Source organism: Zophobas morio, unplaced genomic scaffold (genome assembly GCF_036711695.1).
Source record: "Zophobas morio isolate AGI-343-1 ecotype UQ-CSIRO unplaced genomic scaffold, CSIRO_AGI_Zmor_V1 ptg000011l, whole genome shotgun sequence".
Classification (NCBI taxonomy): domain Eukaryota; kingdom Metazoa; phylum Arthropoda; class Insecta; order Coleoptera; family Tenebrionidae; genus Zophobas; species Zophobas morio.
Genome location: NW_026972116.1, coordinates 25,092,314 through 25,109,952, shown reverse-complemented (window position 1 = coordinate 25,109,952; position 17,639 = coordinate 25,092,314). Strand labels below are relative to the sequence as shown.

The 17,639-nt window shown below is 31.0% G+C and overlaps 1 protein-coding gene across 6 annotated transcripts in view; it reads right to left on the bottom strand.

Annotated features, from left to right (window-relative positions):
• LOC135127269 (FMRFamide receptor) overlaps window positions 1-17,639 on the bottom strand; it is a 185,552-nt gene that overhangs the window by 14,445 nt on the left and 153,468 nt on the right. For all 6 annotated transcript variants that reach the window (XM_064053712.1, XM_064053711.1, XM_064053713.1 and 3 more), the window contains one exon: window positions 9,199-10,033. In XM_064053712.1, coding sequence (XP_063909782.1) covers window positions 9,199-9,918 — 720 coding nt within the window. In that variant the 5' untranslated portion in view covers window positions 9,919-10,033. The remainder of the gene's footprint in view (window positions 1-9,198; window positions 10,034-17,639) is intronic.

Sequence of the window (17,639 nt, the reverse complement as noted above, 5' to 3'; positions counted from 1 at the left end):
TATGGTCCAAGTTTCAGACCGGATATTCTATGCGTTTAGCAAGCAGCGTCGAATATATATGGGACACTTGTCATTTATGAATTAAAAAACATTTTTTTAAAATTTCACGGGTCATAATTCCAAAACGATTTAAGTATCCGTCCTGTGTTTTCCAGCATTCGATTCCATGAAGATTTCTGGTCCAGTGACCCAATTTTTAGACGTGATACTCCACCAGTTTGGTATGGAGAGGCGACTGTTTGTGGGACAGTTGTCATTTAAGAATTAAGAATCAAATTTTCAAAGTTTAACGGAATATACCGCCAGAACGGTTTAAATATTCACCTTTTAGTTTCCAACATTCGATTTTTACAAATTTTCTCATATTATGGTCCAAGTTTCAGACCGGATATTCTATGCGTTTAGCAAGCAGAGTCGAATATATGTGAGACACTTGTCATTTATGAATTAAAAAACAATTTTTCAAATTTTCACGGGTCATAATTCCAAAACGATTTAAGTCCGTTCTACAGTTTTCAGCATTCGATTTCATGAAGATTTCTCGTCTTGTATCCCGATTTTTGGACCGGAGACTTCACCAGTTTAACGTGGAGAGTCGAATGTTTCTGGGACAGTTGTCATCAAAGAATTAAAAAACGAATTTTCAAAGTTTAGCGGGATGTACCTCCAAAACGGTTTAAATATTCACCTTGTAATTACCAACATTCGATTTTTACAAATTTTCTCATATTATGATCCGAGTTTCAGACCGGATATTCTATGCGTTTAGCAAGCAGAGTCGAATATATGTGGGACACTTGTCATTTATAAATCAAAAAACAATTGTTCATAGTTTAACGGGACATAAATCCAAAACGATTTAAGTATCCCTTCTGCAGTTTTCAGCATTCCATTCCACGAAGATTTTTCGTAGTGTGTCCCAATTTATAGACCGCAGACTTTACCAGTTTAACGTGGAGAGTCGAATGTTTGTGGGACAGTTGTCGTTAATGAAGTAAAAAACAACTTTTCAAAGTTTAACGAGACATAATTCCAAAATGATTCAAGTATCCGTCCTGCGGTTTTCAGCATTCGATTTCACGAAAATTTGTGATCGTGTGACCGAATTTTTAGACCGAACACTCTAGTAGTTTAGTATGGAGAGACGAATGTTTGTGGGACAGTTGTCATTTAAGATTTAAAAAACAATTTTTCAAAGTTTAACGGGACATAATTCCAAAACGATTTAAGTATCCGTCCTGCTGTTTTCAGCATTAGATTCCACGAAGATTTCTGGTCTCGTGACCCGATTTTTAAACCCTAAACTCTACCAGTTTAGTAAGGAGAGACGAATGTTTGTGGAACAGTTGTCATTTATGAATTAAAAAACATTTTTCAACATACATAATTCTACACATTTTTCAATATCCACTTTGTAGTTTTTTTCATTCGATTTTTTAAAGATTTCTCATATTATGGTCCAATTTCCATCCTGGATAATCGACCAGTTTAGTAAGGAGAGACAAAATTATGTGGGACAGTTGTCACGTATGAATCGAAAAACAAATTTTCAAAGTTCAACGAAATATAACACTAGAACGGTTTAAGTGACTTTCTTGCAGTTTTCAGCGTTCCATTCCCTGGAGATTTCTGGAACTATAGATCGATTTTCAGACCGGATACTCTACCACTTTAGTTTACAGAGATAAATATATGTGGGACGTGTGTCATTTATTATTAAAAAACTTATTTTTGGAGTTTAGCGGGACATAACTTCAGGACGGTTTAAGTACTCGGATTGCAGTTTTCAGCATTCGATTCCTCGAAGATTTCTGGTCATATAGAGCAATTTTCAGACTGGGACGCTCTACCGGTTTAATTCGGAAAGACCAAGATATGTGGGATGATTGTCCTTTATGAATAAAAAAAAATCAAAGTTTGGCGGGATATAACTTTAACGGTTATGTCATTTATAAATAAAAACAGAAATTTTTAAAATTTAGCGGGACATGACTCCAGAATGGTAAGTATCCTTTCCGTGGTATCTCAGCATTCGATTCCATGAAGATTCCTAGTCCTGTAGCCTGACTGTCTAACAATTTAATATGGAAAGACGAACATATATGGGACGGGTGTCATTTATGAATTAAAAAACATTTTTCAAAGTTTAGCGGGACATAACACCAGAACAGTTTAAAAATTCTCCTTGTGGATTTCATTCGATTCATCACTTCACATTTGTCTACATAATGCCAGCGTGGTTGGCGAAACGCGTCGACACCTTATAGTATTTTCGCGCACTGATTGAAAATACCGATCAAAAAAGATTCCTTCAATACAAGTCAATTTTCGTCCGTTTTCTTTACAGCGTAAATTTTTTCCAAGAAAAGTTAATAAACCCATCCAATTCTGGTCCCAAAATGAAGCCGAAAGTCGTTTCTCATTTATCGAGCAGAATTCTTGCAAATTCCTCTCAGTCCTCCTCCAACGCTTGTCATCCAGAGTCTATCCAGAGTCTTAGTTATTCACTTCTTCGAATCCCACGCCTACGTCTACAAGCCTCACTAATTTGTCAAACCTCGCTCCTAACAAATGTTACAGTTGACGCGATTTTAGCGTGGGTTTTTGATTGATGGGCTACTTAAAATACAACTCCAAGTCCCTCCATGTTCACAAATAACTTTTTTCATGATAAATTTAATGTTTTTCGGCACCACTTTGACTAGTTAATTTAAGAATACACCTTCTACTTCTCGAACCGTCCATTACCAGAACATTCTCGACTCTTATTATAGTTATTTTTATTTTGTAATCAACTCAAAAGTAGACTGTAATTTATGGAAATTATTAATCAAATTCGCCTTCGAAATACCTGGAATTCTATTGCATTATACAATCTATATCTGGAAAGCTCGTTGTTGTGTGCGACAGCGGATTATTATTATCCGTTGTCTATGTGATTTATTGCATGCATGCCAAGTTTTTTCATCATATATAGTACCAAAGGTGCACAGTAGCTGCATAAATAATGATTTATTGTATGCAGCTGGGGTTATGCATAACCTCAACACTAATCTCCACATCCAATGAATGTAATTTAGATTAACGATTTTTGCGGCGTTTTTATACTGTAATCGACCAGAAAGAACCCATTCCTGTCGAATCGATAGCAAACGATGACTTGTATATTTTATATTGTGTCTTAATTTAGGAACTCGAGTGAAAAATATTTTATAATAACATAGTTGCCAACATTTTTGTAAGTGATTGCAGTGTCGTTAATAACTTTGCTCCTTACTTTAGCTGTTGTTCTAAGAACTCCTTCCCCCTTTGTGTGCAAAATTTCGATACGTCTGCCTGAAAATCCTTTCCTGAACCCCGTGTTTCAGTGCTTTGTTAACGCATAATAAGAAAATCAACAGACTCATCATTTACGTAAAATATTAAACCAAAGACGAGAACTCTAGAGCCGAAATCGCTTTAGAAACAAATCTAAAAAAATGATGGATTTATTGTTGAACGAAACGAGCACATAAAAGAAAATAAAAAGTGGAAAGCAAAGCACTCGCATCGTTCGATATCTCGTATTATTACTTCCAAAGTACACAGCTCGACTGGAATAAGATGTTTATCTTCGAGCAACATACTAGTTTGTTGCTTTTGGGGTTTACCGAATTAAATTAACCGAGCACATCAAAGAACGAGTATCGACTTTATTGAGACTTGTCTGCAAGGACCTTTTTTCACGTTACAGTAGATTAAAAACCTATTCTGCGACAGGCAATAAAGAAAATGTATGCAACATTCTCGGTAAGGCCCCTCAACAAGTCCTGCTCGCCTTTCAAAGCAAAGTGCTCTTTTAAGGGTTGACTATCCGTTTCGAGTAGCTGTGCGTTCGATGTGAAATTTAACTGCGCCCAGTCAGATCTTAAAAATACTCCATATTGGGTCGCTTTTGGCCTAATTCAATCGGGTCGCAGACGCTCGGAGAATTTTTATGCTGGAGTGTATTTTTTTCTGTTTAGATAAGTTGTGTCTTTTTTCATTTGTTTGGGATAAAATTATCTGCGTCGATCAATTGTAATTTCATCCGGACTGATTCTTATTTATGTTGGCTGAGGGCGAGTTTCTGTGTTTGAAGAAATTCTAGAGATAACTGTAATATAGAACAAACCACAAAAGTTTATTTATCCTCTCTCGGATCGAGGAAAAAATATAAAGGAATTCTTTCAGACTTTCATCCAATTTGTTACTTCAACTTTATGTAATTGGGCGGCAGATTGCCATCCTGGAACCTTTTAAAACGCATTACGGTCTAAAGCCCCAAATACGGCGAGGGGAGGTGTCTCGAGGGGCCTCTGATTTATAAATCGGGCGATAATTACCTAAAATGTAGTGTAGGATTTTTGGAAAAACATCACGTAGCATAACCCTTCAAAAACTATTCCAACATTTCCCCAAATCGTCCTTAAATAGCGTTTTATGACACGCATCATCCTTCATCCCGCCAGCTTTTAACCCCAAGTCGCTTTTTCCACCCTAATCCACATTAACACGCGCATGACATTCCTGGTATAATTAACAAGAACATGAGGTTCCGTGATCCGTATAAAGTTGCTTAAAGGACAGATCGTATCACAACCCTCTAACTTATGCTCTTCGGGTTCGCTGTCCATGACTTTCAAGTACAACACCTGAAGACGTCCTTCGGAGTCTTCCCAACTTTTTCAAGGAATCTCACCTTCATGTCCTAAACAATTTAGAAACAATTGATAGAAGGTTAGTTTGAAAAATTATAATAATTTTTTGCGATTTTTGCCTTCTGATAAATTCTTAAATTAAAAATTTTTTTTATTCCTTCAACTTTTCAGTTTTTCGATTTAACGACTTTTAAATTTCTCAATTTTTAGATTTTGCAATTTTTAGATAAAAATTTCTGGAGTTTTCAGTTTTCATTTTTTAATTTTCTGATTCTTTGATTTTACATTTCTTCAAATTTTTGATTTGTAATTTTTGGTTTCGGTTTTTTATTTTCTATATTTTTAGAATTTTTGGATTTTATAATTTTTTTTTAATTTCAGTTTTCCGATTTTCCAAATTTTGGATGTTTAAATTTTTAGATTTTGCAATTTTTCGATTTGAAATTGTACGAGTTTTCAGTTTTTTGCTTTTCAATTTTTCATTGTTTCAATTTTTCGTTTCGTTTTTTTTTTATTTATTCAACTTTTGGGTTTTCAATGTTCTTTCAACAATGTGAAATTTTTCAATTTTTGGATTTTTCAGATTTCAAATTTTTAGTTTTTGTTTAAGTTTAGACAATTTTTCTAGTTTTCATTTTTTTACCAAACCCAATTTTTAAAAGTTTTTCACTTTTTCAATTTTATGATTTTAGAATCGTGCCATTTTTCAACTATTCGATTTTAACACTTTTTCATCTAATCGGTTTTTCAATTTTTCGATGTTTCAATATTACAGATCTTCGAATTTACAATTTTGGCAAATCTGATTTTTCGATATTATAATTTTTGGGTTTTACAATTTTTCCGTTCATTAATTTTTTTAAAGTTTCTTGATTTTCAATTTTTTATTTTTTCGATTCTTTGATTTTTCATTTCTTTAAATTTTCGATTTGCAATTTTTCAATTTTTCATTTTTTTTTAGGTCTTCAATTTGAAGATTGAGTTTCCATCTTTAAATTGTTCAGTTTACGGAATTTGCAAATTTTGGATGTTTCAATTTTAGATTTTCCAATTTTTCGTTTCGGTTTTTTATTTTCTTAGTTTATTCAACTTTAATTTTTTTCAGTTCTTCGTTTCTTCAGTTCGCAATTTTTGGATTCGGTTTTTCAATGTCCTTTTTTTTCAATACGACATTTTTCAGTGTTTGGATTTTTCAATTTTTCAACTTGCAATCTTTCGGTTTTCAATTTTTTGCTTTTTTTTTTAATTACTGTTTTTTTTTTAATTTTAAATTTTTACAATTTTTCGATTTTTCAGTGTTCCGATTTTATAATTTTTGTTTTATTGGTTTCAGTATTTTCCATTTTTACGTTTCATCAATTTTTCCACATGTAATTTTTCAGTTTTCCTTGTTTTTGTTCCTTCAATTTTCCGATACCCCCATCTTCGAGTTTCCAGTTTTTAAATAATTTTAAATTTTCCATTTTTTTGTATTTATCCATCGATAAATTTTTCAGTTTTCCGATTTTCCAAATTTTGGACGTTTCATTTCTCTGATTTTGCAATTTTTCTCGAGTTTCGGTTTTTTGTTTTCTTTATTTATTCAATTTTTCGGTTTTTCAATATTCTATTTTTAATGTGAAATGTTTAAATTTTTGGATTTTTCAATTTTTCAATTTGCAGCCTTTAGGTTTGCAATTTTTTTTATTTTTCACCATTTAGATTTTTTTATACTCGTTTTTTTTTAATTTTTCGCCTCTTCAATGTTCCGAATTTATAATTTTTTGTTTTTTCAGTTTCAGTTTTTTCAATTTTTCGTTTCATAAATTTTTTGATTTTCAATTTTTTAATTTTAATTTTTTTTTTGTTTCTTCAATTTTAACATATGCCTCATTGAGTTTCCATATTTAAATTTTTCAGAACTGAGATTTTCCAAATTTTGCATGTTTCAATTTCTAAATTTTTTAATTTCTCATTTTTTCGATTTTCCAATTTGCAAATTTTCGTTTTGGTTTTTATTTTCTTATTTGTTAAATTTTTCGATTTTTCAATGTTCTTTTTTTGATGTGAAATTTTTCAATTTTTGGATTTTTCAAATTTTCAACTTGCAATCTTGCGGTTTTCCTTTTTTGTTTTTTTTTAATTTTAGATATTTCTATTTGTCGACTTTTCAGTTTTTAGTTTCTTTAATAACTTTCATTTAAATAAATTTTTGATTTGCAATTTTTCTAGTTTTTATTTTAAATAATTTTAATTTTAAAAATTTTTCATTTTTTCAATTTGCGATTTCAGAATTTTTCTATTTTTTAATTATTGGATTTTAAAACTTTTTCATTTATTCGAATTTTCAATTTTTCTCTTTTTAATTTTTCAATTTCTTTATATTTACCAAATTTTGGATCTTTCGACTTAACAATTTTGACGATTCTATAATTTTTCGATTTTACAATTTTTGCTGTTTCCAATTTTTCGATTTGATTTGTTTTTCCTTCTTCCCAATTTTCAATTCATTCATTTTTTTCAATTTTTAAGTTTTTCGATTCTTCAATTTTTTAAAATGTAACTCTTCAAGTTTTCATTTTATAATTTTTCAGTTTTCCGATGTTATGAAATTTTTCGATTTTCACATTTTTCAGTTTTTCGATTTACAATTTTTCGGTTTTCAATTTTCGATTTTCAACCGTTGGATTTTAATTTTTTTTCAATTTTAGATTTTTCAGTTCTTAATTTCCTCGATTTTTGATTCGCAATTTTTCTAGTTTTCATTTTTAAATATGTATCTATTGGTAATTATAATTACAATTTTTTTACTTTTTAAATTTTACGATTTTAGAATTTTTCCATTTTTGAATTATTGTATTTTAAAACTTTTTCATTTATTCGAATTTTCAATTTTTCGCTTTTTAATTTTTCAATTTCTGGATATTTATCAAATTTTGGATCTTTCGACTTAACAATTTTGACGATTCTATAATTCTTCGATTTTACAATTTTTGGGCTTTCCAATTTTTCGATTTGATTTGTTTTTCCTTCTTTCCAATTTTCGATTCATTAATTTTTTTCAATTTTCAAGTTTTTCGATTCTTCAATTTTTCAAAATGTAACTCTTCAAGTTTTCATTTTAAAATTTTTCAGTTTTCCGCTGGTGTGAAATTTTTCGATTTTGAGATTTTTCAATTTTTCGATTTTCAACCGTTGGATTTTTAGATTTTTTTTTCAATTTTAGATTTTTCCGTTCTTAATTTCCTCGATTTTTGATTTGCAATTTTTCTAGTTTTCATCTTTAAATATGTATCTATTGGTAATTATAACTACAATTTTTTTTTACTTTTTAAATTTTACGATATAAAACTTTTCTATTTTTGAATTATTGTATTTTAAAACTTTTTCATTTATTCGAATTTTCCATTTTTCGCTTTTTAATTTTTTAATTTCTGGATCTTTCGACTTAACAATTTTGACGATTCTATAATTTTTCGATTTTACAATTTTTGGGCTTTCCAATTTTTCGATTTTATTCGCTTTTCCTTCTTTCCAATTTTCGATTCATTAATTTTTTTCAATTTTTAAATTTCTAGAATTCAAGTTTTCAATGTTTCAATTTTTCAGTTCTTCAGTTCTGCAATTTGCACTTTTTGATTTATCCACTTTTTCGATTTTACAATGTTCCGTTTTTTCAGTTTTTCGATTTTTTTATTTTTTTCGATTTTTTAGTTTTTCCATTTATAAATTTTCGATTTTTCACAATTTCTCCATTTTTCTCTTTTCAAATCAAAAAAAGGAAAAACTGCAAAAAATAACGGAAAAATCAAAAATGAAAAACGGACAAAATATGAAATGAAAATGAAGAACCTGAAAAACTGAAGAAACGAAAAATTGGAAAATCAAAACAGTGAGAAACGTAAAAATTGAAATATTGAAAACTAAAGAAATCCAAAAATTGTAAAACTGAAAAATTTAAAAATTGGAAAATCGAGGAATTGAAAAATCAAAAATTGAAAATTTGAAAAATTGAATAAACCAAAAATCACAAAATCGAAAAATGAAAAATTGTGACATAAAATCAAGAAAATGACATGAAAAATCAAAATCAAGAAATTGAAAAATTGAAAAGTCTAAAAATTAAAAATTGAGAAATCGGAAAACCGGAAAATGAAAAATTCTAATATCAAAAAATTACAAAATGCAAAATTGCAAATCCAAAAATTTGTATGTGTAGGGTGAAAACTCAGCATGGATTCATACACCACAAATGCAGCAATATCTAGTTTTATAAAAACAGAAACAAATTTACTATTGAAAATTTTGGAGATGACGTCACCAAATTGTTGGTGGGAATGAATAACCAATTTTTGGTTGGTGTTTTATCATCTAAATGGTACCTAGTCTTAGTCTTAATAGTACATACAAAATTTGACAATAATCGGTTCAGTAGTTTCGAAAATTATCTGTCTAATAAAAATCCGGACAGACGGCAGACAGACAGACAGACCGACACACAACCGGAAACGGGAAATTGGGCTCAGCAAAGAATTTTTACCTGTCTATAAATGGCCGCGTTGAGTATAGCAAGCCCCATGAAGGGCAGCAGGTACAGAAAAATAAGGTACAGCCAATGAATGTACACCCTTATGTACAACTCATTCTCCCTAAGCGCCGACGCCCTCGGACAGTACACCGTCACATTCTTCTCCGGATACCACTCCTCCTTGATCGTCGACTCCCACAGCTTCGGTAGATTGTACACCGCCGAGAACACGATGATCCCCACCACGTACATCCTGGCCCTTCCGTACGTGCACAGCGACCTGGCCCTCAAAGGGTGGCACACGGCCACGAACCGTTCCAAGGACACTGTCAAAGTCAAGTACACCGACGCGGTCTGCACCACCATGGCCAGAGGGAAGACCACAGGGGCGATGTGCGGGTACACCACGTAGTAGTAGGTGAAGAGGAGTCCGCTGTAGGGGTAGATCCCGGGCAGGCCGAAGAGCAGGATGCTCGTGAGGATCAGGACCGTGTCGATTCTGGCCAGGCCGATGAGGAGGTAGTTGATGCTGGACCTCATCTGCGGCCTGGACAAGATGATCATGGAGATGATGTTGCCGAGGATGCCCAGGATGCCGATGATGTTGAGGAGGAGGCCGTTGGTGAAGAAGCGGTAGAGCTGGAGGTACTTTTCTTCGTCATTGAGGCAGGAGTCGAGGCTGAGGTTGAAGGGGGTGTCGTTCTGGAAGGCGTACGTGTCGGTGGTGGACATGGTGGAGTTTATGGCATGGTGGGTTTCATCCGGGTCTTGCGGGACTGGGAGGAGAGGGAGAAAGGGGAGCGACGGGGCGTCCAGGATTTGGGCATGGTGGGGGTTACACCATAATCTGGAACAAAGTAACCGAGAGTTAAATTTATTGAAAGCGCCAAGGACAAGAACACGAAAGTTGAATGGTTTTCAAAGAGGAAGAAGCAAAAGCAAAATTTTGAGATGAGATAGAAGAAAAGAGGAAACCATTCAGACCTAAAAAAGATATAATAAAAAAAAAATAAAACGGAGATAAGAAAATCATAACAAAGGAATTAAAAATTTAAAAAATAGTTCTAGTTTGATGCTTTTGATGTTAATGCTGTTGGGGTGAAAAAAATTGTAAATCATTTTAGTGCCAATAATAATTATTAATATAACTAATAAATACAGTGTTCTGGTTTTAAGACGTAACACACAACTTGTTTTTTTTTTTATGAAACACCCTATATATTTTTACATATTTTGATTGACCTTAGGCTTTATGTCCACAATTCACTTTTCAAATTCCAATGCGACGTTGCCACGTTATCCCAATTTTCTTGAAATTTTTTGGCAATGGAAGGGTTCAAAAAAATCGCAATATATATAAATCATAATTATAATAATTATAATATTTTATAATCTTGGTCCGTGTTGATTTTCGAATGAGTTTATTGAAATGTATTTTCCAGAATTTTTTGGCAAATTTTCAAATATCTCAATTTTTCGAAATGTCAATTTCAAACCGAACTTTTCGAAAATCTTGATCCGGCAATAAATACACGTATTTTTTTCAAATTAGCTATTTCTCAGAATTGTATGAGGATTTTTAACCAATTTTTCAAAAATCCTCAAAATATTCATCGCCTTTCGTGCATCCTTCGAAATTTACCCAGACATTTTCTAGTAGATTTCAACATGTAGGAGTTTTTTTTTTAAATTCCAATAATTTTTCTAGAACCGATAAAATGGGAGAGATATTAAAAAAAAATCATATCCAAATCGAATTTTTGAAAAAAAAATACATTTCCTTGTAGATTTTGATTTGCAGAAGTTATTTTCGGATTCATTTTCCCGAAAATTCTAACAGTTTTGCAGAATCGAGAAAATGAAAAATGACAATTTTCGAAATTAAAAAGGAAATTATTTTCAAAACAAATTTTCGAAAATCTTAGTCCAGACGCATCAAAATATGTTGTTTTTTGAATCAGTTCGTTAAAGTGTATTTTTCAGATTTTTTGTCAACTTTTAAAAAATCTAAGCTTTTCAAAATTCCATTTTCAAATTGAATTTTCCGAAAATCTTGGTCCGGGGCCATCATTACGTAATTATTTTAGAATCAGCTCGTAGAAATGTATTTCTCGGAATTTTTATGAAGATTTTTAACCGACTTTTCAAAAATTCTCAAAAAATTGTGGAAATTCGATGGGGTGTACGAAATTTTTGTCGCCTTTCGAGCATTCTTTGAAAATTACCCAAACACATTTTCTAGTAGATGTCAACATGTAGAAGTTATTTTAGGCTACATTTTTTCGAAAATTCCAATAACTTTCCCAGAATCGATAAAATGGAAGAAATATTTAAAAAAGCTCATATCCAAATCGAATTTTTGAAAAAAAAACATTTTGTTATAGATTTTGACTTGTAGAAGTTATTTTCGGATCATTTCCTCGAAAATTCTTAGCAATTTTGGAGAATCGAGAAAATGACAAACGACAATTTTCCAAATAAGAACGAAAGTTATTTTCAAAACAAATTTTCGAAAATCTTGGTCCAGACGCGTCAAAACGTGTTGTTTATTTTCAAAACAAATTTTTGAAAAAATTTGTCCAGACGCGTCAAAACATGTTTTTTGAATCAGTTCGTTAAAGTGTATTTTTCAGATTTTTTGTCAACTTTTCAAAAATCCAAGGTTTCGTTTTCGAACCTCATTTTTCGAAAATCTTGATCCGGGGCCATCAATACGTAATTATTTTAGAATTAGCTCGTAGAAATGTATTTCTCGGAATTTTTATGAAGATTTTTAACCGACTTTACAAAAATTCTCAAAAAATTGTGGAAATTCGATGGGGTGTACGAAATTTTTGTCGCCTTTCGAGCATTCTTTGAAAATTACCCAAACACATTTTCTAGTAGATGTCAACATGTAGAAGTTATTTTAGGCTACATTTTTTCGAAAATTCCAATAACTTTCCCAGAATCGATAAAATGGAAGAAATATTTAAAAAAGCTCATATCCAAATCGAATTTTTGAAAAAAAAAACATTTTGTTATAGATTTTGACTTGTAGAAGTTATTTTCGGATCATTTCCTCGAAAATTCTTAGCAATTTTGGAGAATCTAGAAAATGACAAACGACAATTTTCGAAATAAGAACGAAAGTTATTTTCAAAACAAATTTTCAAAAATCTTGGTCCAGACGCGTCAAAACGTGTTGTTTATTTTCAAAACAAATTTTTGAAAAAATTTGTCCAGACGCGTCAAAACATGTTTTTTGAATCAGTTCGTTAAAGTGTATTTTTCAGATTTTTTGTCAACTTTTCAAAAATCCAAGGTTTCGTTTTCGAACCTCATTTTTCGAAAATCTTGATCCGGGGCCATCAATACGTAATTATTTTAGAATTAGCTCGTAGAAATGTATTTCTCGGAATTTTTATGAAGATTTTTAACCGACTTTTCAAAAATTCTCAAAAAATTGTGGAAATTCGATGGGGTGTACGAAATTTTTGTCGCCTTTCGAGCATTCTTTGAAAATTACCCAAACACATTTTCTAGTAGATGTCAACATGTAGAAGTTATTTTAGGCTACATTTTTTCGAAAATTCCAATAACTTTCCCAGAATCGATAAAATGGAAGAAATATTTAAAAAAGCTCATATCCAAATCGAATTTTTGAAAAAAAAACATTTTGTTATAGATTTTGACTTGTAGAAGTTATTTTCGGATCATTTCCTCGAAAATTCTTAGCAATTTTGGAGAATCGAGAAAATGACAAACGACAATTTTCGAAATAAGAACGAAAGTTATTTTCAAAACAAATTTTCAAAAATCTTGGTCCAGACGCGTCAAAACGTGTTGTTTATTTTCAAAACAAATTTTTGAAAAAATTTGTCCAGACGCGTCAAAACATGTTTTTTGAATCAGTTCGTTAAAGTGTATTTTTCAGATTTTTTGTCAACTTTTCAAAAATCCAAGGTTTCGTTTTCGAACCTCATTTTTCGAAAATCTTGGTCCGGGGCCATCAATACGTAATTATTTTAGAATTAGCTCGTAGAAATGTATTTGTCGGGATTTTAATGAAGATTTTTAACCAACTTTTCAAAAATTCTCAAAAAATTGTGGAAATTCGATGGGGTGTACGAATTTTTTGTTGCCTTTCGAGCATTCTTTGAAAATTACCCAAAGACATTTTCTAGTAGATGTCAACATGTAGAAGTTATTTTAGGCTACATTTTTTCGAAAATTCCAATAACTTTCCCGGAATCGATAAAACGGAACAAATATTTAAAAAATCTGATATCCAAATCGAATTTTTGAAAAAAAACATTTTGTTATAGATTTTGACTTGTAGAAGTTATTTTCGGATTCATTTTGTCAAAAATTCTTAGCAATTTTGAAGAATCGAGAAAATGACAAACGACAATTTTCGAAATAAAAACGAAAGTTATTTTCAAAACAAATTTTCGAAAATCTTGGTCCAGACGCGTCAAAACGTGTTGTTTATTTTCAAAAAAAAAAAAAATCTCATATCCAAATCGAATTTTTGAAAAATCTTACCCCAGATGCTACAAAATGTGTTGTTGTTTGAATCAGCTCGTTAAAGATTTTTTGCCAACGTTTCAAAAATCCCAATTTTTCAAAATTTCATTGTCAAACCAAATTCAGCCCGTCAAAATATAGTTGTGAGAATTTTCTGAAATTTTTTACCAAATTTTCCAAAGACATTTTGTGGATTGAAACTTATAGAAGTCATTTTCGGCTGGCTTCATTTCTTCGAAAAGTTCAACAAAATCGATGAAATAAGAAATGACAATTTTCAAAATTAAAAAAAAAAAAATTCAAACCGAATTGTCGAAAAGCTCCTTAAGCTATATTTTCCAAAATATTTCGACAACTTTCCAAAAATACGAATTTTTCAAGATTTCATTTTCAAACCTCATTTTCCGAAGGTCTTGGTCGGACATTATGTTTTTTTAATCAATTCATCGGAATATATTTCTCAGAATTTTATGACAATTTTTTACCAACTTTTAACAAATTATCAAAAAATTCTGGAAAATATGATGGCGCCTAAACATTTTTTGGTCTTTCAAGCACTCTTCAAAAATTTTCTAAAGACACTATTGCAGATTAGACTTGTAGAAATGATTTTCGGCTTCATTTCTTCGAAAATTTCGACAAAATCGATAAAATGAAAAATGACAACTTTCAAAAATTAAGAAAAAAGTTTTCAAAGCAAATTGCAGAAAATCTTGATCCTGAAGGACTGACAATTGTGTTTTTTGAGTGAACTCCTTAAACTATATTTTCCAAAAATTTTTGGCAACTTTTCAAAAACCCCAATTTTTCAAGGTTTCATTTTCAAACCTCATTTTTCGAAGATCTTGGTCGGGACATTATTTTTTTTAATCAATTCATCGGAATATATTTTTCAAAATTTTATGAGAATTTTTACAAAGTTTTCATAAGTTATTAAAAAATTTTGGGAAATATGATGGCGCGTATAAATTTCTTTGGGCGTTCAAGCACTCTTAAAAAAATTCCTAAAGACATTCTTGTAGATTTAAACTTGTAGAAGTTGTTTTCAGCTTCATTTCTTCGAAAATTTTAACAAAATCGATAAAATGAAAAATGACAATTTTCAAAATTAAAAAAAACTTTTCAAACGCAATTGTCGAAAATATTAGTCCTCAAGCATTGATAATTGTATTTTTCGAATTTAATCTTAAACTACATTTTCCAAAATTGTTTGACAATTTTTAAAAATCCCAATTTTTCAAGATTTCATTTTGAAAGCTAATTTTTCGAAGATCTTGGTCGGGACGTTATTTTTTTTTTAATCAACTCATCAGAATATATCTCTCAGAATTTTAGTGTTTTTTATAAATTTTTCACAAATTATCAAAAAATTCTGGGAAATTTGATGGCGGGTAAATTTTTTTTGTCTTTCAAGCACTCGTCAAAAATTTTCTAACGATATTCTTGTAGAAGTTATTTTCCGTTTCATTTTTTCGAAAATTTCTATAAAATGAAATGAAAAACGACAATTTTCAAAATTTAAAAAAACATTCGAACCGAATTCCCAAAATTCTTGGTCCTGAAGCATTGTGTTTTTCGAATTTGTTTTCGAAAATTTTTTGGCAACTTTTCAAAAATCCCAATTTTTCAAAGTTTCATATTCAAATCTCATTTTTCCAAAATCTTGGTCGGGACGTTATTTTTTTGTATCAACTCATTGGAATTTTATGAGAATTTTTTGTCAACTTTTCAAAAACCCTCAAAGAATTCCAGAAATGAGACATGAATTTTTTGTTACCGTCTTTAAGGCACCCTTCAAAAATTACCATTAAAGACATTTTATTGTAGATTTCGACCCGAATTTTTTACCGTTTTTCGAGATTTCTATAGTTTAAAAACTACATTTTCAAAACAGAATTTTTCGAAAATCTTGGTCAATGACCATTCAAATATAATGTTTTTCAAATCAGTTCTTCGAAATGTATTTCCCAAAAGCATTGGGGTATTTTTGTCCAACATTTCAAAATTCTCAACTTTTTAGTAGGGGAATCGAAAAATAAGATTTTTTTTAATACTTACTTACCTAAAATACCCAAAAAATTTGAAGAAATACCATGGGGGTCTGTGAATTTTTTAACTATTTTTCGAGCTTTCGAGGTGTTTTGAAAATATCATTTTCAACTTTTGTTTTTCAGATCAGCTTCATCAAATGTATTTCTCAAAATTTTTCGAAGATTTTGAGTCAAGATTTTAAAAATCTCAATTTTTCGGTAAAGGGGAATTGAATACTTGCCTAAAGTCCTCAGAAATTCTGGGAAATAGGCTAGAGCCTGTACACTTTTTGACATTTTTCGAGCTTTCGAGGTTTTTAAAAGTTTCATTTTAAACCCAATTTTCGGGGAATCTTGTTCATCGACGTGAATTTACTACAGTTTTTGTCAATTTTTTTAAATTTTTGGATGTATATATTAAATTTTTTTAAACTATTTTTTAAGTTCTCGAAAATATCATTTTCAAATTTTGTTTTTCAGATTAGCTTGTCCGAATGTATATCCAAAAATTTTTCGAAGATTTTTTTTAATCATGATTTAAAAAATTTCAGTTTTTCAGTAAAAGGGAATTTAATACTTGCTTAAAATCTTCAAAAATACCGTACACTGCAAATTTTTGGAAGTATTAAAAAACATTTGCGAACCGAATTTTTCGAAAATCTTGTTTTTTACAATCACTGTGTCGAAATATATTGATTTCTTTAGATTTATAAAAAAATCTTGGTGATTAAGGAGATATGTGGACAATATGTTTACCATTTTTAACACACTAAGTATAATATTTAGTAATTTATAAAAAATTTAAACGATTAATTGCAATCTATTAAGCTTTAATAATAAAGGAAACAGTGAAAATCTATTGTTTATTATTTCATTTTTTTAATTAGTTAAACTGGAACCGGATTTTTTGGTGATGTTAGCCAAATTTTCTGGATAAGGATGAAACAAAATTTTTCTAAAACTGACCTACCAGAAACCAAAGCATGTTCTTGGGTCAATATGCGTATAGTCGAGAAAATGGGACCTACGCTGTGTTGGGTAAACAATACGCCGGAATGCGTTCCTAGATACAAAGTGGTGAGACAATCGCAGGAAGGTTTACATGTAAATAAGGGCAATTCAAAGCGAAATTAGGGGCTGTAGACAAGGTCTATGTTAGCAAAAAATTAATTACACGCTCCATTGATTTATTAATAATTATCTCCATGCAAGAAGTTCACGTTGAAAAAATAATAATAAGCACAAAAGCTTTGAATAAAATTCGGACTAAATTGCTTTCAAAGCTCGAACTAACTCAACAACCGTTTGAAAATTTTAGCTCCTCCAATCCCGAAATGCACCTCCTTGGCAGCTGCCGCTCCCATCGCCTCCATGACGGATGAACCACCCAGACAATGATTTATCTCCTTTGTCTCACCTGCTTAAACCCACCCATCCATACCCACAATCCCGCAAAAATCCCCCCGATTCCCGTCACGATAACTAATTACCAAGTTCAATTGTCTTCGAAATTATTAAAATATTTGCCAAGAAGGGGTGAGTTGTTACGAGTAAACAACAGCATCAGCTCGAAGCTCGTTATTGCAGATGTATGAACGTACAGTAATGAACGTGGGGTAAATCTAGTTTGGAAGTCTTTAATATGCATGTGCCCCGGTTTCCGCGTAGGTGAAATTCAACATCAAAAGATTATATTTATATTGTGTATGTTCAGATTGTTTGCGTTGGATTAAAAGGGAATGGAGTGTACTTCTTCGTCTGAAACTTTATCGTCGCTGAGGAATTCCACCTCAGAAGTTTGTATTGTTTTGGGGAAACGCGTTTTTCGGAAAAGGAAATGCATTTGCGGGGAAATGTACTGCACCCGGAGGAATAATGATGTCAAAGAAGTGGTGTTGGGGTAATGAGGGTTTG